The 22,577-nt window shown below is 47.1% G+C and overlaps 3 protein-coding genes across 3 annotated transcripts in view; 1 reads left to right on the top strand and 2 right to left on the bottom strand.

Annotated features, from left to right (window-relative positions):
• Nucleotides 1-627: 627 nt before the first annotated feature.
• On the top strand, nt 628-19,853 carry T265_06556 (hypothetical protein; the record flags this gene model as incomplete). Its single annotated transcript, XM_009171852.1, has 14 exons — nt 628-805; nt 1,620-1,727; nt 3,318-3,521; nt 5,959-6,131; nt 6,544-6,729; nt 7,764-7,977; nt 9,376-9,429; nt 9,940-10,041; nt 10,169-10,238; nt 10,359-10,609; nt 11,933-12,103; nt 14,404-14,727; nt 17,634-17,792; nt 19,581-19,853. 14 exons carry the CDS (start codon nt 689-691, stop codon nt 19,851-19,853), a joined length of 2,406 nt encoding a protein of 801 aa, XP_009170116.1.
• T265_14066 (hypothetical protein) lies at nt 15,434-16,937 on the bottom strand (the record flags this gene model as incomplete). Its single annotated transcript, XM_009171864.1, is given in 3 exon segments — nt 15,434-15,580; nt 15,585-16,029; nt 16,825-16,937. Coding segments are annotated over 3 exon segments (705 nt in total).
• The window catches only part of T265_06555 (hypothetical protein), a gene marked incomplete at both ends in the record, with an annotated part of 24,602 nt that continues 21,603 nt past the window's right edge, over nt 19,579-22,577 (bottom strand). The window contains 2 exons of the mRNA XM_009171851.1: nt 19,579-20,612; nt 21,012-21,222. Coding sequence (XP_009170115.1) covers nt 20,422-20,612; nt 21,012-21,222 — 402 coding nt within the window. The remainder of the gene's footprint in view (nt 20,613-21,011; nt 21,223-22,577) is intronic.

Genomic DNA, 22,577 nt, shown 5'->3' with positions numbered 1-22,577 from the left:
GGAGGGCTTGGTGACTTTGTTCCGTTTCGATTAAATCCATGTGTTTACCGGGAAGAAGGGTGAAACCGATGTTCGATTCGAAAGATTTGGGCTCCCGCACCGTAACTTGAGTCCTCGAGGGTCATAGCCACTGCCTATCCTATTCGATGTCCGGTTGAATTCAACTTTGGGAAATTAAATATGGTTTCCTACTGAATTCCAGCCGCTAAATACCAGTCTACATTCATCCTTATCTTGTGACAGCATCCCCTACTGGGACAAAGCTGATTTCCATACAGAAACTTGCAACTGTGTTGTCAAGTTATCCCCTTAAAACTAACTGTATTTGCCGGTCGATTTTTTAGGCCATTTTTTCGGGTCATTAATAATCAAATCTATTTGCTCCGGTTACCGGAAAGTTCCTCCCTACCATGGCAACCATGAGAACACAATCAACTCCAGGTGTACCGTTTCTGTCCCGAGTGTGTTCCACCAACCAACCCGCCATTCTGTTACACTTACCAATTTATTTTCAGGCCGGTGGTAGTCAAGTGGTAGAAAGACTGCCGGTAGTTTTAATGACATCCGCTTTCCTCACCCTCCACTGTCCATGAGTACTTTCTGAGTTAGCCTGTCTCGTTTGCTCGCACAGGTGACAGAAGAACAGAACAAGCTATCCGCTTTGAACCGTCAGGCTGATGAGCAACGTATGGAACTGGAGCGCCTAAGAACAGAAAATTCCCGAGAATCGGAAAACAGTGCGGCAAATGTACGTGAACTGACCACCCAAATCACTACCAGGCAGAGAGAGCTGTCTGAAGTCCAGGTGCGTTCGTACTACTTTTGCCATAATAAGTAGCATGCTGAAAGATTAGCCACTTTTAGTTCCCTATGGAAACTCAGGGATGTATAAAGTCAGTTGGTTCGATGGGACAGATCTGATGAGAACAGTTTGTTTCGGACGAAAAAACCCCTCCGAGATAGTTCATACGCTACTCTGGTTGGGTCATTGACCTCGCAAGTCATGGGGTCATGCCCTGCGCAAGGATCTTTCCGCCCAGCCCTGCACTGAGTTGAAACCATCGAAAGGTGGACAGGTTGTGCTCAGACCGAGTATGGAAGTAGGCTTCATTAAACCCACTCAGGTCCGTAGTTGTTTTGGGTGATTTGTATGATGCGAATTATCCACTGACAAATAGTCTTGTTTCGAAGCCAGCACCATTAATGTGCGATTGCCTCTGTCCCAACTTCACTGGAGCATTTAGGCACCAACGGAGCGTCAGTGCCGGGTGGTTGTGTCCCCGTTTTTCTGCTCATAGGCCTGCAAAACTATTATCGGCGAGGCCAACGTTGTCGCTTTAACGAAACGACTGGTTGAACTGAACTGGACTCCTTCAAGAGCACATCTATACTTATCAGTTCCTTAGAGTATAAAAGGAGAATCGACCTCCACTTTGAATGGAACGTCGTCGTCATCATCATCTCACCGTCATCATCATCATCATCATCATCATCATCATCATCATCATCATCATCATCATCATCATCGTCATCATCATTACCATCATCATCAATCATCATTAAGTCTTCTGTGGTTTTATTGTGGTGCTTACTGACCACTTCTATCCCTCCGTTTGTAGACCGCAGTTAATACCCTTTCCCACGAGAAGATGACCCTGATGCAGGCTTTGGAATCGTTAAAATCCGAACGAAATCGAATTCTCTCGGATCTTGAAGCCAAACAACAGGTGAGTCACTTTTGAGGCGAACGGAAAGTGGTTCAGAGGTGACTTAGCCGGCCTAGAAAACAGTGTTTTGACGGCACCTGTGGTACCTCATTAGTCTCCTTCGTGTGTTCGTATTCACGCTTACGATGAGGGGGGGGGGTTTCCTCGTGGGACTTGGAACGTGGCTTTCATCTACCCCACAGCGCTATCCCACCTATTCATCTGGATCAATCAGGTTAAAAATACTTGGAACCGATTGAGTAGTCACCGTTTTCGAAAAAGTTTGGTGGAAATCGGTAGATTTATTGCTGGGCAACGTTTCGCTTTTGACTCAAAAGCTTCGTCAGGCCAAGTGACTAGGTTCCGAGGTTGGTCGAGATTTAAGGCGGAAGGAGAACCAATCCGCTAAGTCAAGCTAAGTCAATCTGTTGGGTGTCGGCCGAGTGGTTGAACAAGTGTTGGGTCGGTAGGGAAACCTACATGTGTTTGGATTCAGCCTAGGGTCTAGTTCTTCTGGTTCGGTTCATTTGATGGTCCCTCTTGAATGTCGTTTGAACTTTCTGTCCGTGTGTGTGGGTGAGCTAGTGCTAAGAAAGTTGTGTAAGAGGGATGCTGTGACCTTTGGTCGGTTTCGGGTTCCACCCCCTACCTCCCGGTTTTTTCTAATGATCCTAAGTGGGTTGACAACCACACAGTCACGTGTCAACTCGGCTTATCTAAGACCGCTTTCCATACGCTTGCCAGTTCCACACCCTCGATTTTACTCACGCTGTGATGCGTAGTAATTTCAACCGCCTCGGCTATCAGCCGCTGTGGTGTGAATCGCAGTCCCCATCTTAAGACTTCCACATTCTCCAGATCTATTCTATGTCCCGTGTCTAAGGCATGTACCGCCATCGCTGAGTCTTTGACCAGCGCTGGGTATTCTTCTGCATTCCTTGGTGGTTTGTTAATCCTTCTTTTATGCTCACCAATTCTGGTGTGCAGTTAACTGGCAGTACCTTATGTGTAAACCTGAGTGCAGTCGTTGCAGTTAACTTTATACACGCAGCCTCTAGTCCTTTCAACCAGCAAGGGATCTTTCAATTGCACCAAAACTGGGCGTAGCGTTTTTACCATCTGAAAAGCTATTCCGATGTTGGCTAAGTTCAACAGTCTCCAAATAACCTCCGATGTTCCTGCTTTATATGAAATGACTGCTGTGCCAATCCATTCCTCACTGGGTCTAGATACTGTGGCAAATATCTTTCTTAGTTGGCACTTAATCAAACTCATTGGGTATCCTATTTCTTGAAGTCTGTTGGCACCCTAACACACAAAAATCCCTCGGCCGATACGCAACAGAGATTTAGCTTGATTTAGCGGATTGGCTCTCCTTCCACCCTAAATCTCGACCAACCTCGAAACCTAGTCACGTGGCCTGTTGGAGCTTTTGTGTCAAAAGCGAAACGTTTCTTAGCCCTCGCCACGTGTCTCACAAACTTATGCAGAAAGACGACAGGACAAAATTAGAAAGTTTGTTTTCCCATACTCGATGATCAAACCAGTAACTGTTTGTAGGTTCAACGTAGATGATGGTCGCACGTTTTCCTTCTCGATTCCTCTCTCTAGTCCTCGGTCGAGCTGGAAACGGACTTGAACAAACGTAGGCGTGAACTGGAAACTGTGACAGACCGTGTCCGATCGGAGGAAGATCGGGTGAAAGAACTTACCTCTCAACAGCGTGATTTGACCAACCAACTGGAGCAGCTGCGTGCACAAGTGCGAACAGAAACCGAAGCGCTACGGGGACAAGATTTGGCGAGAATGAAAAAGGTACGTTCTTCCTCTACGGTTTCAGGCCCGCCTAAGCAAACCCACAAAGGTGTATTTTGTGATCTGTCTCACTGTTCGCCACAGAACATGGGTGGGGCGAGATGGTCCAAGTGGTTAGAGCGCGAATTTACTGACCGGAAGGTCCGTGGTTCGAACCCCACCTCCGCCTCTCGACTTCCCCTGTCTAGGCTTGGGCAACCTGGCAGTATCCCAGCCCTCGTGCAACCTTCGGGTTGCTTGTCAGCTAGGCACCGAAAGGGTGCTATAGCTGAACGTAGCAGGACATGAGTACTCCCAGATGGTCTTACTAGTTCATTTGTATGGAAACGTCTCGCGTGAGGAGTATCGCCACTTAACTTAGGCTGCGCTACATCTGGAACAATAGAACAGACATCATGCACCGTGACCGCAGGTCAGAGGATGAACGGTTCTCGACCCAGATTCACTTCAAAGTTAACGGTTTTGTTGCGCAACCTCAGGTCTGCGGATGAGCCGCTTGAGGTAGTCGATAAGTTTGTCTACCTGGGCAGCTGTATCGGTCTTGGCGGTCTAGCGAAAGTTGGTATTTCCATCCGGATGGGGAAGGCCACAGAAGCGTTTGTGATCCTACGTCACCTGTAGCGTGACAACAACTTATCCTTCAAGGGTCAAGTGTATAATGCTGCGCTGCGATCCATATTCCTATATGGGTCAGAAATGTGCTCTCTGCGCAGCGGGAATGTCAAAAGACGTTCAGTGTTTTACCATCGGTGTCTTCGGAACATTGCCCAAGTTTGGTGGGCAGCAATGCTAAAGTACGTCGAATAGTATTCGGAAGATATAACTCACCTTCGATAGATGAACCGATCACACTGCATCGGTTGCGCTATCTTGGCCACGTGCTCCGCATGCCAGTCGACCGACTTCCTGGAAGGGTTCTTTTTGCACAACCACGTGAGGGGTGGAAACGAGCCAGAGGCGGTCAAACAATGACTTGGCAGCGAAGTATGAAAGCCAATACCAGCAAACTCAGCTGCGCTGAGCTTTGCCGTCTTTCTAGATGGGAACCCCGAGACGCGTCATATCAGTGGTTAGAGACATCGTCAGACATGGCCCAGTCGCGCCCTCAATGGCGCTCATTCATACAAGCCTTCAATGCATAGCTCACTTCCCAATCCCACCCCCCCACTTAAGAGTCCACCGACAATGCTGTATTTGCGCACGAATTTATCAGCTCGCCTTTAATGCGCAGCTATCTACCTCACCTCCTCAAATCATCGGCGAACGAAGCTGTGGCAACCACAACATCTGTACGACAAGTACGCGGTTCTTACAGGTGATAACGATGATGAGGTAACCAACAATGGAAGCAAATCTGTGTTGCCTTTTATTCCAACATAATCAGGAGCATTTTCTAACCACCTACCCACTGTTATATTTCCGGCCGGACTCGAGAAGTCACTGGGATACATCTCCTTCGATCCTTTGTACGGGTCTTGAGAGAAGATTGCTCTCTCCCTTTTACGTGCTAACCGCAAACAGGCATTCGAAAGGATGAGAGGACTTCGAGACGTATACTCATTCGCGAATCAATTTGGTTTTCACGAGAGACTCAACTGAATCTCACGTTTATGATATTCTAAAACTGAAAGTGCTGCACACAGGCCGCCTCATGTTTCAGTTGGCATAATACTCGAGCTAACGCAGTATATTTTCATGAAGAAAACTACTCACAAGGTCGGAGAGTTTTCAGCGACCTTTTGAGTAGTTTCCTTTATGAAAAAAGATGAAAGGAATTGATTTTCTTGTGGCCATTTTGTGAGCTGATGCTAGATATTGCCATCAATTTAATCCCTGGTTATTTTACATCTATCAAATGAAAACCTTGGACTGACTTCTTAACCCTCATTCGCACGCCGATTTGGTTTGGACGGGAGAGTCAATTGAAGTCAGAGCTCTCTTCAACTGTCGGAAAGTTCTCAGAACCCTTACAAGTAGTTACTTCTTGTCAAACAAGTCTTTAGCTATATCTTTGTAATGTACTACTCATAAGGTTGCTGAAAATCCATCGACAGTCCATGATAGGTTTCGCCCTTTTTTGGGGCTCTAGGTGAAGTCCCCGGGTTTCCGTCAACCTTATGTTCTACTTGAAACCAAATTGCACGAAATTAGCGAATATAAACTCATTTGCAAACGAATTTGGTTCTTTCGAGAGACTCTCCTGGTGCAGCACATTCAGTCGCTTGGAAACATCACAAACGGGAGATTCAGCTGGGTTCCAGGTGAGTCTCTCGAAAAACCAAATTAGTTTGCAAATGAGTGTATATTCACTAAAGTCTTTAGCTACTTTCTTTTCAAGCAGCCATGTTCGAGACTGGTGCAGTTTCTCAGCTGTTCATTACTACCCGCCCCATCTGTCACGCGAACGCTTCTACTCCATCTTCGATTTCCCTGTTAGACTACTGAGTTGGAAAACACGCGAAGCGACGCAGACCGAGAATTAGCCGATTTGGAACGCTTGTCCTCGCGGCAAAAGTCCGTTGGGACTGACCTTCGCCAGCTAATCCAACAAAGGGATCTGGTGAAAAAGCAACTGGAGCGTTTGCAACAAAAAGTCCGGGAGCTCGAAAGGTGAGTGAGTGAGTACTCGAAAGTGCGGTAGATACCACGGGTAGGAGTAGTTGTTGTTTCCTATGTCAGAGAGAGAGAGAGAGCTCGAAATCGCCCATTCCCCCGAACAAGAATTACTGATTTGGAATCGACCCACCGCTTTTGATTGTTCCTGTCTAGGTCGGAACCTGACCTGACAGCCGCTCAGTTCCATTCGGTTTGCGTAGCATCTACAGCTGAACGATTGCAGATGGTAAAGCAGACGCGTAATTTTGACCAGACCCCTTTCAGGTTTGCTTTATAAGTGTAAGTTGTAGGAGTGTGGACAGGTTTGTCCTTCGAAACGATTCTATCACCGTGTTGTGTTTCCAGGATAAGAATCGTCACTCAAGTACCTTCACTAGACTCCACACTACGTCATTCTACCTTTTAGACGCAAAGCTGAATTGTTGGATTCGATTTCTGAGGCCAAACTGGAGTTGCATCGCGTCAGGACCGATTCGGAAGCGGAGTCCAACAGTCTGGAGCGTATACGCCACCGATTCAAGGCCGATCGAGATGAGTTCGAGCAGCTATCTCAACGCCTGGATGAGAAACGTTCGGAAGTGGATCGGCTGCAGTAAGTGAGCTGAGCTCCATCATCATCCTTGTCCTCCGTTGACCCACCTGCAATCCTTTTCGCCATTAACTGTAGCTGATCAGTCATTTAACTGTAGCTGATCAGTCAGGGGGGGGGTGGAGTGTCGAAGTTCCATCTGAGAGGACAAGTAACGTTAGCTAATTTCTGGCTTGTGGCGTCAAACTTAACATTGAGAGCTAACTGTATTGTGGGCCATTCAGCAGTGGGAGGATCCAAGGCAAAGTAACCAATGGTCATGACATAGACAGACATTCAAAGTGGGGACAGATCTTACACTTAATAGGATGACTGAGTAGGAGAAAGACTGGATAAGGCGATCGTCCGCCAAAGTAAGCTGAAAGGGTTGTCGCCGGACTGGTACGGCCTTCTCCGAAACTGTTACTCATAGGATATGTCAATTTGACCAGTTTAGTTTTCTGTTTGCCAGTCGGAGGTCAACACACCAATCGAACAGAGAACAGAATTACTTTCGCCATTTGTGGCCTCAAAGGACACGTGTATCAGACCGCAGTGTGAACTGTCTAGTTGTACGCCCAAGCGAATTGGCCACTTCGGGCGGAGTATATGCTATCTGTTCAGGTCTTTGACCACCGAGGTCTCAGAATTATGTCTGGAATCGACTGGAATCAGCGAATTCATAAAGAAGTTATCGGGGGACTGGTTCGTGGTGAAGCAGTTCAGTACTGCAATCCGAGTTGTCAGTTTAGCCTGCAAAGTCGAGAATCTTGTCGAAAACAACTCGTTTGTATGCGTTACGCCTGCATAGACCACCGCCCCCTCTCCTTCGAAGCACAAAGGCTAAGAAGTTAGCTAGATGTGGAATACTGCTCCTGGTCGTCAAAAGTCCGATGAGTCAGGCTCACTTAAAACACTGTTGATCTCGAATGAGTACCGTGTAGACCTCGAGATTTTCGTTTGTCTCAATCGTCGGCTGATTGTGCCCGAACTGAGGTAAAATAATTCCGTTCACCCGATCTGACCAAACATATCCTCTTCTCGCCTTACGAAAACAGAACTCGTTTGTCGGTCAGTGAAACCGCCATGGACACATTCGAACAGGGCATGACTGAACAGCGCCGTCAGCGGATTGAACTCACTGGCGAGTTGACCAAGCTTGGAGAGGCCGTCTACACAGGTCGCTTGGCCATTCAGTCTACGAATGAGGAACGGGAGAATAGCGAGTACGCTTTGCAAGAAACTCTTGGACAGCTGGACAGGGCCAGAGAGGTGAGTCAGTACATCGAGTGCAGTCATTTTCTGAGTTTCACTACTTGTTGAACTAGGTTCGTTATGGGTGCTTTGATTGACTTTTACCCCCAATGTGTTTGCTTTTCCGTTCTCGCTTCCTCTGCTTAGCCAACCCGTCAGCGAGTGAGTTTCCACCGAACGTTGGACTCCGTCAGTCCAACCGGTTGGTTGCAACCACCCGGTTTTGCATGCGACTTACACCTTTAAACGGATGTTCACCTGTTTGTTCATCACCTAAGCCTTGTTCGTGTCCGTTTACTCATCAACCGCTGTTTTTAAATCCATTTTTTCTAAACTCGACCTTGAATTGGTTCACGCAGAAATCAGCGATGTTGCATGTTAGCAGTTCTCAAGTGCACAATTTGGTTTCATGTTGTCTCTAGTGTGTCACAAGAGTACCATTTCGTTCAGCCCGACCGCCCCACTGGGATGCACTTCTGCCCAGATGAACCCATCTGTCAGATCCCTTGAGACTGATGAGGTGCATTATTTGACCACAAGTGTCCTTTTCGTTAGCGGAAGTCGGCTGTTTTACTGACCTCCTCTGAACTTCAAGACTCGGCCCCATGCAACAACGAAGCCACGATCCAGTTGAGGCCAGATGAGATGTGGTCGGTTCTGTTCATAGACAGGGAAGCATTATCCCGATCAGTTCAAGGAACAGGCAAATCCGGTGTAGGCAGTCGCTGTCGGCACAACTAGTATCAACCCGGGGGGGGGGGGTACAGTGTGACATTCGCATAGACATTGTTCTCTCAGTTTGACATGATCCATTTCCGTCGACGAAGTACAACTTAGTTTGTATTTTACGCTTGGCTCCAGTTCTATGATTTTCCTTTTTGTGCCAGCCCGTCCGCATCTGTAGGAGCTATCTGTTCTGCTAGAAGAACGAAAGTGATCCTCTATTCCGCCTGTCAAAAACATCTTTTATGAGTTCGAGATGGCTCAGTGGTCAAGGAAGCAACTTACTGACCGGAAGGTCTATGGTTTGAACCCAAAATCACCACCTTGACTGTTCCCGTCTAAACGTCGCTAACCTGCCACAGGAGGAAGGAGCTCCAGGGCTACTACCAGGTTGTCTGAGCCTCGACAGCAATAGTCGAGATGCCGGAGTTGCGCTCAAACCACAGACTTTTCGGTCTGTAAGTCCACACCTCGAGCGCGGCCCGAACACAGTTCATATCCAATCGGTCTAATTCACTGTTGCCTTTGTAGTTGTGCGACAAATTACTGAGTAACAAGTCAAAAAATCCAAGACGGCTTTTTTCCCTGTCCAATGACTTGCACAAGCCATGCATCGTTGATTCCATTCTCGTAGAAAACGCATTTTTAGAGTCCGAACTAAACAAGCAAATTTATATTCTGTTGACCCTGAAGGAATTACGGAACGTACGCGACCGAAAGCGAACCGAGCAGGCAGAAGTGGAAAACGTGAGTTCCCCAGCATTGCTGCGTTTTCACGGAGTCCTTAGTCAATGGGCTGAACAGTGTTCCCTCTGAATACGTTTTCCGTATGAATAGGACCTCCTTGGGGCCAACAAGCTCTCAGTAGTGTGCCTCATTCTCACGGTCCACTTACAAATGCTTCGTGGAGCGAGCATAAGATCGTTCACTTTAAAGGAATGCGATCGCTTCTCGAGGAAGTGTTTGTCAATCGAACTTTTTGCATGAATGCTGAGTCAACGTAAAAAAACGAACATAAGGTTGTTAGAAACTCGGGGACTGCACCTATCTGATGAGCCCAAAGTGGAAGGGCGAAACCGGTTGTGGGCTGTCGAAGAGTTTTCAGCAACCTTGTGAGTACGTCCCTAATAGATGGTTTGAAATTCAACAAAAACAACCGCACTAGCTATCAGGGCTCATAAAACCAGAAGATCAATCCCCGTTATATCTCACAATTGTCGTTTCTCGCGAAATCAATCTTTTCTCCCATTCTCACAGCGCTTGATGTCTAGCCGAAAGCAGCTTCAGAAAGCCACGGATGAACTTGCCAAAAAGCGAGCTCAGCTGGCTGAATTGGAGGACAAGTACAAAGAAACGGAGGTGAGTTTCTCCTCTTTTTTGTTTGTTTGTTGGTTGAGTGGTGTCATTTGACCGACTAGGGAGGTGTTTTTTTGCGTGTGTGGACATTCGTAGTCACCCCTGACACCTTATGGTTCTTTCCGTACAGACAAGGCTGTCAAACCTCGGTCGAACTGAAGCCAAATGTATCGAATTGGAACAAGCTCTGGCTCAGCAACGTGAGTTGTCTTATGTCACCTCACTTCTGATGTATCTGGACTTCAAAGTCTCGTCAGGACAAATCTCCAAACCATAATTCCAGTAATATATCGCTCATTTCGTTGTCCCCTATTACTCAGGAAACGACAAACAGTCCAACAATGCTGAATCTCAGGAAAAACCAGCCGACCCCGAAATGCTAGCGCGCTCACTGGCCGAAACGAAATCCGCGTTGATCGCTGCTCAGCGTGATTGTAAACGAGCAAAAAGGCGCTCTGCCAAGGAATTAGCCGAGCTTGAACGTATCGCTGAGGAACAGTGTGGTCGGGCAGGTGATTTGACGGAACAGCTGGCTCTCGTGAAACGTCAGTACGCGCAACTCAAAGGCCAGGTGAGTGGCAGCCTACAACCGACTTTCGTTGTTTTCCGTCTTGATGTTTTTTTTTTTGAAGATAAAACTTCCGATTATGCTCCACTTGTGTATTTTTTTGTTACCTTCAAGATTTCCACGTACGGGATGCTGATGGACGAAATTATCACGGTAACCACGCTCCCCAGTAGCCCACGAACAATCATTTGTTTGGTGCATGCCACAATCCCCACCAACTTTTTTCTTGGTCGTATCATCCCATCTTACGAATGATCGCGTTCATCGTAGATCCTAACGCTTCCCCTCGCCACCCTAGTTGCATGCTCGAAATAGTTTTTGCATCCAAAGACTGTAGTCATGCTTTAATGCAGATTGTTCAGATTGTCCCACTGATGTCTTTTCCTCCACAGCAACCGATTCATTCTCTACGGTTCTGCACCTTTTTACTGTTGTGTGGTGAACTGCACTTGAGCGTTTCGAGTGAATATCTTTCTGTGACAACCGTGTAAGAAATTGCGTGGGTGGACGTCAATATTCATGAGTGAATTATTGATCCGGACCGTACCCAGCTTGTGCTCCACACCCGACCTATCTGGGCACGTTTAGTGAGATCACGTAATTGGCCAAGTCGATCGACCAATCAGAGCACTCTTTTCGGTCTGACCAGCTTACATCAGTCATTAAGACAATTCTTACAATTTAAGTTAAAGCGGCAAGGAAAAACAATTTCTATTGTGCGATTCTAAACACGTGCAGCATTTCGGATTGTTTTCTCAAGTTAGAGGAATTTTTGAAGCGGTGGGTGAATTCCTTTGGCAGCTGTGATCTTGAAGCGGATCTGTAGAACCTGGCTTTTCTGTCACTAGTGGCGGTTCTTACTGACGCCTGAAGTCCCGTAGTTGTCTCATCGGTACTGGTTCCCTCTGAACGACAGTCAATAACACTGACAGACATGACTCAGTCTCGAAGCTTTTATTTCCCATCACTGATTAGAATGGAAAAGGCCAAGACTAAGGTAATTTCCGTACTCTAGCTGAACTGAGCTGCGCTCATCTTCGTTCTGCCATGGATTGTGTTCCGGATAGAGTGTCACGGAAGTCTGGATGATACTCGGACTGCTATCAACAACAACAATCATCGGTCAGCGTGTGTGACAAATTATGACGTTAGTGGGACTGGTTGTGTGTCACTTTCAGATAATGACTCATGTGGGATTTATCTTATTGGGAAGCTAGCTTCTGTCTTGTCAATTCTGCATGTGTACCGTTTGAAACTGTATGACTGTTGGAGATTCAAGATCCCATCTCACGCATATCCAACACGTGAAATTCGCCTACCTCATAGATTGCCTCTCAAACTGAGTTGGACGAACACGGAAAGCGTCTGGAGGCTGCATTGGCAGCCGTTCGGGCAGAATTGGATCAACATCCATTGCACTGTTTGTTCAACGAGGCGGCTTCTGGTGGATTGGCTGGACGAACGCATCGTACGGTCAGCCTCGGACAAGATTTACAGGTGAGTTACAACCGACGGTTTAGTTCATGCACTTGACTTTTGTGTGCTGTTGAGGCTATTTCAGGCCGCATCTGGTTAACTGTAATCGAATTATGATGTGAAGCACTGTCAACTGTTCCAACTCGACTGAGGATCTCACGTAGAAGCTTGAACCCTTTGTTATTGCACTACGGGTGACTTTCCAACGTGGATGACGAATTCAGTTCAATAAAACCCTAGCGAAAAATACATGGTCTCATTCGATTTTTCTGTGTGACGTCAGCAGTATAATTTGTTTTGTATCGAACTGTCTTCTACTGCAGGTCTTGCTAATAGTTTGAGGAGATTTGGGAATTGTTTCAAGAGAACTTTCACTCTGCAGGCGGAGCCGACTTATGCTAGGAAGCCACAAAGCATTTGTTTGTTCCTTATTGAAGACCATTAGCAATGCGCAACTTACGAAACTCCAGAGAGGCTCGAACCCGTGTTTTGAGCACGTTTGAACCGGTCGGCCGGAAAGTTTCGGTCTCGAAACTCTCCCCCTGAAAGTTCATGGGATAGGCATTGATTATGATTCTCAATAACAATGGAACAGGTTTACAGTGTTTCTCGGCTTTTTTTGAACAGATGAGTTCCACTTACAGGACCTTAATCTTGCATAGATGCATGTTGATATGAGGCGATTACACGTCGAACAATCGGCTGTCGATTGCCAGACACAAGTGTACCGGGCACAGTGAGAATGATTGGGTGGTGAAAAAACTAGGGAACCCCATGTAGGGACGGGACTGTTTGGTAGGTCACCTGAATTCCTTGCTTCAAGATGTAGGGACTTTAATCGAATAACATTGCAATCCTCAATAAGTCCGAACACTTCGGTTAATACAGCGTGAACGTGGGCTTAAGCCGTGCTAAGGCTGTACTACTCACAGTTTGTGTCAGTGGTTTGTAGCCGAGTGCTCAAACCCAATTCCTGTCCCGCTCAGGATCGATCGGATGATTCTCCATAAAAATGGGTCAGGCGCACGACCAATTCTGGTCACTTCTCATACGCAGAATTTCAGAGGGACAACCGACTTCTATCTTTGGGCCGATTAAACTGCCTTCACTGGGAACTAACTAAATGACACAAGTGTACTTACAACAAGTACCTCAAATATCGATGGAGCAATAGAAAATGTTGGCAATGTTGTGGAATGTAGGTAGCTCGGGTGCGCTGTTTGGTTGTTGGTCTGTTGAACCACAAAAGCAAACGCGTCATAGCCGGAAAGCCCCGAGCTTTTGCATATAACTTTAGCTACTTATGAGTAGTGAACCATCTGCAATGTTTCACCAACCATGCGGGTGGGGCCTCTTGACGGTATAGTGACGGTTGCAACCGATCACAGGTAGTCTTTATTCATCCTCTTCCCTTCTAACAACGTTAGTTTCGTGAAAACTAACCATGGATTTGGGGCGTTCTCCGAGATGTCTTCTAAGACCATTCGTAGTGTTCTCAATGTGTATCGGATTCTGACACAGTATGCCCTTCATTGTTTTTGGAAACCCTTCGCTTAGAGCTGCTTGTCTACAAATCACGCGAATGACCTTAATAGCGATGCGTACCTCCCTTAGTTTTCCACTTCACAGTGACGACCGATCGTCGCCTTGTGATCTTTCGAAATTCGTGCTCGGTTGATACAGAAGCGGTAGCGCTTACTCATTATACAGACGGGTGGTTTTTTCCCGCTTAACGGAAAAGAGGGGTTGCTACCAACCGGTAGATGTGTGTGCTCACCGAGGGTACAATAGGAACAAATGGATGACAAAATGTCCCCGTACGTTATTTTGGAGGACCGGACTGATGATCAAATTAGGACGTTCGTTGCGATGACTTGTCAAGTCATTGCATATGATTGGTGCTTCCCAGTCCCTGTTTATTCTCACGAAAAATTCCATCTAGGCTGATAATGGACGATTCGCACAGCGATGTAATTGAAGAACCATCTACTTAGACTAGACTTTGTAGGTTCCTTTGGTTGCTGTAAGCTGCAGGCGTGTTCCCCAAGAATGAAACCCACCGACTTAAGACAGAATGATTAGTTTGACTCTCTGCAGTGGCGGACAGCCGCGCAGACAACACGTTCGTCTTCATTATTAGTCATGTCATCAGTATGCCGTTTGTTAGAGAACTTGCCGTCAATCTTCACATATCCAAGCCCGAACTTTTCAGGCATTTTTTGTTGGTGTCTGCTGTACACGTGTAGAAGCAACACATTCTCGTAACAACGGCTTGAATCCCTGAGCTTTAAGCTAATTCTTGTTTTTCTCTTGTCCGCCAGCAACCATCTGCTTCCACACAACATCCTCGATCTTTCATATCCTCCCAGTCACAGCTGCAACCGACATCAGGTGGCCTATACAAACCGCGTAGGAACCATCGAGCGGCAGTCATTCCCGAAATGGATGAAAGCACACCTGGTACGGCGAACAATACTTGCCGTACTGCCAACACAACCGCCACATCGGGCTTGGGTTCCAGCTGTTTACATGCCAGCGGTGCGCTACTGGAGACCAACGGTACCGGACAAGATGCATCAGATGTTTCCTCACCCGATGATCGAGCACTGTTGAACCGGGATGCATTGACAGAATCCGATTGGAAAGTGAGTGCACTAACGTAACTTTCCACCATCGTTGGTTTTACTTATTTTGATTGTCTCGAGTGCAAACAAATGTGAACATGAGTTGGGTGAACCAAGGTTTCCAGCACATTGCGCTCCTTGTGTAAGTCTCCTTGGGATGAACAATGGTCGTCGAATCGAAATTTGTTGACCAGAGATTGGTCAGGATCTAGGATGTTAATCCACCGCTTAAAAAAAACATTCCGCACGAGGTTTGATTGTAATTCCAGCTCATGAGTATCCAAAATCTTCCCACTTGCTAGTTTCCATCCATTTCCCCCTTAGTCGGAGCAGATCAATACCAAAAGGGGTTGCCCATGCCAGTCTTCGTAACTTGGCGACGGGGTTCGTTGGAACTCCATCTGTAAAATAGGATGCTATGATAACCTGGTTAAATCTACCAGTATATCGTCCAATAATTTTCCAATGTAACTGCGATTAAATTCTGTAATGCATGCCGTTGATCGACTCGTGGTGTTTGTCAGCTTGCATGTACATCTCTCTCCCTCCCGGGAACCATTCCCTCTCTAGTAGAGCAGTGTAGCTGTAAGGGGCTAACGCAGTAGTGGGTTATGACAATGGCGTTGTACTGAACAACGGGTTTTGTGTGGCCGCCTACTGCCGGTTAACAATCCTGCGATGCATAACTGCTCAGTAATCACGCACCAATAGGGAACGTGAGCTGAGTTTATACCGTCGTGAGACAGACAACTACTGAGTACAATGACTCAGTGCAGTAGTACAAACTGGCCGCTACTATGGTAATTCTGTTTAGTACGGGAGGAACCGCAGGTTCAGACATTTGGTGCCTGGCCGAAAGGCCAATGGTGCGAAGCTACCATCTGAGAGATTACGACTGAACGCCTCCAAGTCTGAATCCCGTCCAGATAGGCAAAGGTACATTCTGTGCCTATTACATGTTCATAGTCACACCAATCTCGTTCGAACGGCCGTGTTCCTGTTCTGGCGTAATTACTCCAGTGGGTCCACACCAAAGGGGAGCACTGGACTCGAGCTTCGCTCTTATTAGAGCTCATCAGCAGTGCATATCCAATGTCCGTGCCGGGATATGAACCTGACATGCGAGGCGAGCGTGTAACCACTACTCCACCAACGCACGTTGGACGCATCTGAATTATCACGTTTGAACAGGCGAACGTGTTCCCACTTGAGCGGTGGCAAATCTTGCTTACGTTTTCCATATGGTTCGGTTGTGACGCCCTTTCGGTACCTAGCTGCCACGCCACCCGAAGCGAGCACGAGAGCTGGGATACTGCCAGTTGCCTAGACAGGGGAACTCGAGAGGCCAAGGCTAGTAAATTCGCGCTCTCACCACTGACCCATCTCTACCTTTCCTCATCGTTCAATCGAAGTGTTTTAAACGACCTTATGTAGCTGATTGCACACATCAGAGCGACCATACCACAAGCACTCCAATCAAACCTAACAGCATGCCCATGAAGTGATGGTAAATTTGCCGGTGGTTGGAGGATTCGAAATGTGCCACTGAAACCCCATCTTGCGGACGAAGTCACCCCATGCCGAATGGTACTGTTCGGCCATTCCGACCTTGGTAGGATCCAGTAACAGTTAGCCCTTCGGGATTCCCTGGAGAGCCTTCCGAACGCTGAACCGTTTGGCCATGAGCGACTGCTCAGCAGTATGCTTAACTCACAGTTAGACAGGGCATAGCGCCGCTTATCCTTCAGTCACACAGTTTGCATACTTTGTCTCTCGAATGACCGAAGTCCGATCCGGGATTTTGCCTGTGAAACACCAACCGTTCTATTTGGTCAGAATATGGAACGCAAGTTTCCCACAATAAAATTCCTGCTTATCGTTTCACTGCATGGATAACCAAACAAGTTTCCACATTTTCCAATAATTCGTGCGAAATTTTTTTTACAAAAATTTGTCATAAAACGCTTTTTGAAAGAAAGGGGAATCTGACGATAACAACAAGTTTCCATACCACTTTCTTACTTCGGTTGCTCCTGTCAGCTTGACCGCAATCAATCATGGACGGAGATCATGCATCTACGAGAGCTTAATATCAAATGCACTAGATGAGGGGAATACTTGCAAGCAAAGTGGAATTCCAAATCGAAAACAGTCGGTTTCATAACTGGCACTTTTAGATGCCTTTTCCATGGAATTGACTCTTCCGAACTGGACATTAGTCCGGTTCCCATCACAGTTCCACTCAACAGACTGTATCAGTTTTCACATAAGACGCGCGCTTCGGTTGTGCAGTGGGTACTTCCATCAAAGAATGTGTCCATCACCAGAAGCTGCGTTGGTTGGGACATGTGTTTTTCGTATGCCTAACCATCGTTTGCCGAAGACAGTGCTGCCTTCCATGCCCAATTCAGAGTGGCGTAAACAGAGAGCTGGCCAACCCTTGCCCTGACAGAGAGGTATGAAGGAGATTACGAGACGTTTGGATGTTATAGATGCTACTCGCCTTCCAGGATGGGAACCGCGTGATCCTCACTGAGTACGTTTGGAGACACTACAAGATATGGCCGCCAACCGATGTCAGTGGCTATCTTGTTCCCAGTTGCCATTCATATTCATCATCGTCATCGACAGCGTGACATCAATGTCGAACACCTGAGGACGTCTCCGTTCCGCTGATCGAATAGGCCAAGTCTCAGATTGCCTGAATGAGTGTCCGGAGGTGTAGGTACCTCGGAATGATTGCAGTAAGCTGGCACTAAGTCCCTTCCCTATCCACCCTTATTCTTTCTAGTAGATCATGGTTGTACGGCAGCGAAGCATCGGTGTTGAACACTGATGTCATGCTGTCCAAGATGATGGTGAACCAAACTTCAAAGTCCCGCATTGTCGTTGAAAGTCACTGATCCCTTTTTTTCCAACCCGATCAGCGTAAGATTTCGGATCGTGTGGCCCAGCAACGTCAACAAGCGGCTGCAGAGTGGGCCGAATCGGACAACCAGTTTCGCGCCCTCCGATGTCAAGTGGACGATGTACGGGATAGACTGGAACACGGAGGGATGAGACGGCGGTCACATACGGCAAATCAGGTGAGTTTGTTCGACAACTTTCTAGGTCTCTTCCAACTCAGGTCAGTCAGTCCATCGATCGCCTCAACTATTCCTAACAGTCTGGATAAAAAAGTCGTTCAGTTGCAGCACCCCTTCGGTGCCTAGCTGCCATGCCACCCGAATGGAGCACGAGGGCTGGGATACTGCCAGGTTGCCCAAGCCTAAACAGGGGTAGTCGAGAGGCAGAGGTGGGGTTCGAACCACAGACCTTCCGGTCAGTAAATTCGCGCTCTAGCCACTTGGATCATCTCGCCCCGAACAACCTGACTACCACCGCATGCACCCCTTCCCACTCATATATGATAGCTTCTCTATGGTTGATCTCCAGATGACCGAACCTGCACGACGGAACTGCGGACACCTTAAATTGCTCTATATCGGAAAAGAGCGGCTACTTGCCTTCCACCTCGCGGAGTCGATCAAATCCGTCAAGGGCGGCTGTTGTTCACCGATCCTGATACGAATGAAAGAATCATTCATCGTCCCAGAAGACGACCACTCCTTGCCTCAGGTTTCCTCGGAGTAACTCCAGCTGAAGAAGACTTACACATACTTTAAGTGGATTCTACAAATAGGCCCTCGATTGCAGCCAGCCTCTCTTCTTTCTTTAGGGAATACATGGCCTAACGCTAAGGCTTTTATGGACAACCGATTAGAAGGACATCAAACGTGCTACACCCTCAGTGAGATCACACACTTTAGAGCGTTCTCGTTCCCCACACAACATCCAGCCCCCTCCCCAAACTGTTCGACTGGAGTTCATCTTGCTTTTCTAAAAGTTTGATATTTCATCATACATAACGAAGAGGAGAACACTCATTCAAACAGGGGGTTGTGTCGTTAAACCTCAAGTATATTCTAACCCAGGTGATTAAACTTTATATCCTTGGCTTACCAACGAGGAAAGGGACACTCGAAAGTTGGTTGTGCACAGAGCACACCGAGAAATCGGAAACGTTGTGGAGATTTTGTCCTCTAAGTGAAGCCAATCTACGGTGAAAAGCCGAGAAGCACTGTACAGCTGTTTCATCCCTATTGGGAATCATCAGCAGTGCGCATCTCACGGAACTCCGAGGAGTCTCGAACCCGCGACCTCCCGGCTAGTAGTTTGAACACCTAACCGTTCGGCCGCGAGTGGCTGATCAGCAGTGTGATTAACTCGCACTTCCAAATCTCCTCACACTACCAACAATATGTAAGTAGCTCAGTCTAAGAATAAACTTCACCCGATGAGTGAAACTTCTATCTGAGAAGTCGTTGCTCGAGGAGCCAGTCAACACGTGTGACCGCGTGCTTCTCGGCTTTTCAGCATAGATTGGCTTCACTTACAGGACGAAATCTCCACAAAAATCCCAAATCTCCTCACACTACCAACAATCGGAAACGTGATAAGTGATGATTGTACACGAAGTTGACGGAATACTTTTCTGAAGGTATCGGTGGGCTTTCCAAAATGAACCAGCATATTGTAGCTCACTCGACGGACGGTACTTCTCTCAGGCTGTCCCACCGAGGATCTCGGTCGCCTGTAAACTGGATACTCATGGACGAGATGGCTCAGTGGTTACTGACCAGAAGGTCCGTGATTCGAACCCGACCTCTGCCTCTGGACTTTCCGTGTCTAGGCTTGGGCAACCTGGCAGTATCCAAGCCCTCGTGCTTCCTTCAAGAGTGTTCTGACCGACCGATTATCATTAGTAGCACCCTAGACGTTCGCGTTTTTTTAACACGTCTTCTCTTGTTAATGTTCACTTTTTTCCAGTCAAGAAAATGAACCTCCGTCTTGGCTTCCCCCGTCCTCACTTTTCAACTGGCGTAACGTTGATCACCTACTTCATGGCAGCCCAACTACAACCGATGATGTACTTCATTCCGTACCCCAAATGTCTTCCACCGACCAGTAGTAGCTGTTTTCACTCTCGCAATTCGCGTATTCCCGTCCGGCTTGCCCGTCACAGCGACAAAAACCCAGACAGAACCATCCGTTGGCAACTCGTCACCGGTACTTTGTGGCTACAATCTTACGAGCTTGGTTTTTGAACAATACGACCACAAAAGCGCCACTCCCTTCTTGTGTTCTGCGATAGATATTTTCAATTCGTGCTTCCTATGAGCGTACCGAAACACGACTGGTGGAGCAGTGTATCTCAAACAGTACTTGCTCCACACACACATATACCAACAATTGTTGTAAGGAAACTGTTTACTCTTTTGTAAAGTGATGTTTAATTTATCTCCCCATCAGTATTTCCCAAGTTGCCTTGCTAACCTTTCGACTGGTGAGTTTTTCGAAAAGTACACACCCTCCCATCAATCGGTATGTAGAAGTGTAGTGAGGGAAATCATTTCCAAATATCATGTTAAACACGTGTTCTCACTAGGAAGAGAAAGCAACCCGTTCGTAATTGATCACGTGACATGAAGTCGTGTAGCATTAAAAAACAAAGTCCCTGACAAGGTCAGTTCGAACAGTAAAATAAACGCGTTAAAAGAGACGAATCCTGGGGAGTATATGGACAGGTGGTCGCAGGGTCCACTAGTCGTTATCACCATTGACATAGGACAATCGAGAGGGGAATATCTGAAGATTGGAAGGCAGACGGGGCGATCAAGACAGACAGCCAGCAGCTGCTGCAACTTTGCTGGGGTTGAACAATTCCTCTCCGAGTGCGTGCAAAATTTCTCGGCGGTAGTCGTCGAATTCACCATCGATCTCGTTGATGGTGCAGTCTTCAATCACCCAAAGGGTACAGTTGGTATCTCGGATGAGCCGTTCGTCGTGACTCACGATGATGACACCTGGGGGTGGATGTTAGCAAGAAAACGGAGAGTAGTCATAAGATGGTAAGAACTCCATGGTCGGATGCTGATACATTTCAGCCAGAATAAAAGATGAGCATTTTGGGCTGAGTTAGCTCAGCTGTTGAGACTACTGACCGAAAGGCCCGTGGTTCGAACTCAACGCTGGCTTACTCGGAAGTATCGCGGCCGTCGAGCTGAACGACAGCCATACGTGAACGATTATCGTATCGCCCACCTCTTGGTGGGGGTAACCAGTAACCGATTCGAACTTTGTCTGCAAAGTTCAGCGCCTGACCAGACGCATTATATGCAACCTGAACATGAATATAACTTTTGCGACCAATGTGGAAGGGGCCCTTTTCTGACCAAACCAAAGATCGATGACCGCTGACTTACCACCTTCGTATTCGTTGATTGCCACAGCCAACGCATCGATCGACTCGATATCCAAATTGTTCGTCGGTTCATCCAAAATCAGAATATCCGGGGCTCGTCTGGACAATTCGGCAAACGCGACGCGCGCTCGTTGACCACCGGAAAGGTCGGCATTTGGGATAGTGTGTGCGTGAGCCTCGAGACCGAATTTGCCCAAGGTACTTCGGGCATCCTGAGGCGTCAGACAGGGATAAGCATTAGCCGAAATACAAAAGTCTGTGGACATGAGGGAAGAAAGCGAAAGCAAGACGCGAAAAACCGTTGGAGCTGCCATGATATTCCCACCAGTCCGACTGTCTTTCAACATGAGGTCATCGGAAGCATGTAGTTTGAAACAGAACATGATGTAACTGACGGCGCTAATTGAAAGAATGCTACAAACTGCCAGGACCGCGTGATCTTCAGTGCGCCTGATCGGAGACGCTGCAAGATGACTGTTAATCGATGTCAGTGGCCATCTTGTTGTCAGTTTCTATCCAGATTACCTGAATGGGTGTCTAAAGGTGTAGGCACCTTGGAGTGATTGAAGAAAGTTAGCTTTGAGTCCCTTCCTTATCCACCTTTATTCCTTTCTTCACAGTAAGGTTTTTGAATAAATCAGCGAAACTGTCATGCTATCCACGATGATGATGATGACTACCGGTTTCAACACTTGCGGCTCATCAGATAGGCCTAATTCCGCGAATCAACGTTGCTTTCTATTCGAGTATCAACTTGTACGTGTGTGGATAAAAGCAATGGCGTGCCACCTAAAACGGTGCCAGTGTGTGATCTCAGCTGAATCTCAGTTCAACTTGTAAATGGGTGTTTAGTTGATTCCTGGAGTAACGTCTTTCAGAGACGTCCATCGATGGATTAGAACAGTCTTGAACGGACACGCCCTTCGGCGCATTTGTTCACAAAATAAATCAAATTGGTTCATCCGATGATACACAAACATAAAACTAAATGTTGAGATAGACAAATCGCGTCAACAAAGACACACAATTGGATACTCAGTTTATGTAATGTGAAACGGTGGGCAGTCGAAGTTTTTTTCGTTTGACGAGATCCTTTAGGTGGCTGACAACAAACAACCCCAAGGGTATTCAATCACGTGAAAAATACTTGGAATCGATTGAGTAGTCATCATTTTCGAAGAAGAACTAGACCCTAGGCTGGACCCAAACACATGTAGGTTTCCCCATTGACCCAACACGTGTTCTCCCACCCTAACACACAAAAATCCCTCGGCCGATACCCAGCAGAGTCCTAGCTTGACTCAGCTGATTGGTTCTCCTTCCACCTCGACCAACCTCGCAACCTAGTCACTTGGCCTGAAGAAGCTTTTGCGTCAAAAGCGAAACGTTGCTTAGCAACAAATCTACCGATTGTCATCAAACTTTTTCAAAAATGAGAACCCCAGGGATACTTGCGAATACAGGAAAAGCAAGCCGAACCAGCGCGTTGGGTGACCACCCACGTTCGGAAAACGCTTTTAACGGTCATATCATCGAGTATACAATCTACCATCGGAAGAGTTGACAG

The sequence above is a fragment of the Opisthorchis viverrini genome, assembly GCF_000715545.1.
Source record: "Opisthorchis viverrini unplaced genomic scaffold opera_v5_136, whole genome shotgun sequence".
NCBI classification, from domain to species: Eukaryota; Metazoa; Platyhelminthes; class Trematoda; order Opisthorchiida; family Opisthorchiidae; genus Opisthorchis; species Opisthorchis viverrini.
Note: the sequence above shows the minus strand (reverse complement) of the source record. Positions and strands in the feature narration are given on the sequence as shown.